Raw genomic sequence first — 2,095 nt, forward strand, 5'->3', positions numbered from 1 at the left:
TTGATTTAGAGATTGTTATTTGAATTTTTCATTCATTTTATTTGTTATATATTTGAAGGAATACAATTTATTATAATTAAAACATTAATTTTAATGTTTCATGAAATGAAACTTCACAACACTAAAAACTCAAAGTAATTTTACCATATATAAACTGAAAAAAATACCTTAAAGATATTAGTTTATGAAGATAGAAGAATTAAAACAAGAATATGAAATATTAAATTCAGTATTTCCAGGAATAGCCAGTATTGATGAAACAACACAGCAACTTAAAATGAAGATTTTTGTTGAAACTCCAGATGGAGTTATATTAAAATTAGTTGAAGATGAGTTTATTCAGTATCCTTATTCTGGGAAAAAAGAGATTACAATTAACAAATTACCTCCAATAGAAGTATTTATCAATCAAAATGATTCATGTAATGAATATACTATGAGTTGTATTTGGATTACAGAGGAACAAGGTAATAATATAATTAATAGATTAAATGAAATTGAAGAAGAAAATGATGGAATAGGATTTTTGTATGGATGGTATCTGTATCTGGTTGATATAGTAAATGACTTTGATATTAAGATGATTGATATAGATAAATTAGAATATATTGATAATACTCATGTGTTCTCTTTTATTGGATCTCCTCAACACAGACAACGAGCTATGATTCAGTTTGTTCTTGATGATATGAAAAGAGAATTCTTATCACATACAGAAGCTCAATGTTTTCATTGCAAAGTGAATAAGTCAATTGACCAATTTATTCTTTTTAGTCAATGCTCACATAGCCTATGTAAACAATGTTTGTGTGAACAAGTAAAATACTCTATTGAAAAAAAGAAGAGACTATGTTGTGAACGTTGTAATAGTGAAGTAATGTTTTATGAATTACAAAGAGTTATTAACAGAGAAACATTAGAGCAGTACAATCTTTTGTTAACTCTTCTTTGTTTAGAAGAAGATGATGAGACAGTTGTATGCCCAAGTTGTCATACTGTAATCGAAATTGGTAAAGAAAATAAAGAAACTTTAGAAAGGACATTTTGTCACAACTGTTGTACTTATTTCTTTACTAACAAGTATGAGATAACTAAGAAACAAAAAGAACAAATTAAGAAAGAGAAAGAACTAGAAGAGGAGAGATGTAAATCTAGATCTGCCTTGAAAAAAAATAAACAAAGAAATGAATTTTATTTCAATACTAACCATTTAATTGAAGAATTCATTGAGAGAATTACTTCATATGAATTTGTTAAACACATTTGTCGATACCTTAACCAATCTGGACTTTCATATAGAGACAATGTAACCATCAGTTTTAATATGAATTTATTCAGTCCTTGTAAGTTAATAGATTTAGTTAAAAAAAACCTAACAAACAAAGTTATTAAATCATTAAATACAAGAGGATTCTTATGTTGGCATGGTACAAGCTGGAACAATGCAGAATCAATAATGAGAGATGGATTTGATACAAAAAGAAGAAGTGTGCAAAAATTTGGAGAAGGAGAATATTTTGCATCTCATTCATCCCTTTCAAAAATGTATGGAAGTGTATTGTTATTAACATATGTTATAGACTCAAGACAAGTATCAAGATTTCCTTTTGGGTATGTTGTTAACAATAGGTTAAGTGATACGTTATGTCTTCCTATAGCCTGCTTTCAGTTTAATCAGCCTGAAGAGTTTAAATTCGATAATTTAATTAAAGAACCCAAAAGCAAATATTGTAAATACCTTTATCATGGATTAGGTATTCCAGCTGAAGGTTATCTCATTGAAAAAGTTCTGCTCATGCTATCCCGTCTGTCTGGTAAAGACAGGCACGAGAACTGTGATATTGTTAAAAACACAAACTTCAAATGCTATTTCACATGGCTATATGAAACAGCCCAAGGAATGAATAAATTAGGGGAAAGTGATTCAGAAACTTTAACTCTCTTATTCAATGATAAACAAACAACAGGAATTATTCCTATTAATTTAGAACTTGGATGTGTATCAGTTGATTTAAAGAATATGTGCATACTTATTAAGAACCATCCCCATAAGTTGATTTTTAAGACTGATAGCTTGTAGTGAATAAATTGATTG

General features: G+C 28.2%; 1 protein-coding gene across 1 annotated transcript; it reads left to right on the forward strand.

Moving 5' to 3' along the window:
• Positions 1-184: 184 nt before the first annotated feature.
• Positions 185-2,083, forward strand: ENU1_104000 (hypothetical protein; the record flags this gene model as incomplete). The annotated part of the gene is made up of 1 exon (XM_008859394.1): positions 185-2,083. The coding sequence occupies one exon, from the start codon at positions 185-187 to the stop codon at positions 2,078-2,080; it is 1,896 nt and encodes a 631-aa protein (XP_008857616.1). The 3' UTR covers positions 2,081-2,083.
• Between the last annotated feature and the right edge of the window lie 12 nt (positions 2,084-2,095).

Source organism: Entamoeba nuttalli (genome assembly GCF_000257125.1).
Source record: "Entamoeba nuttalli P19 unplaced genomic scaffold asmbl_4457, whole genome shotgun sequence".
Lineage (NCBI taxonomy): Eukaryota > Evosea > Mastigamoebida > Endamoebidae > Entamoeba > Entamoeba nuttalli.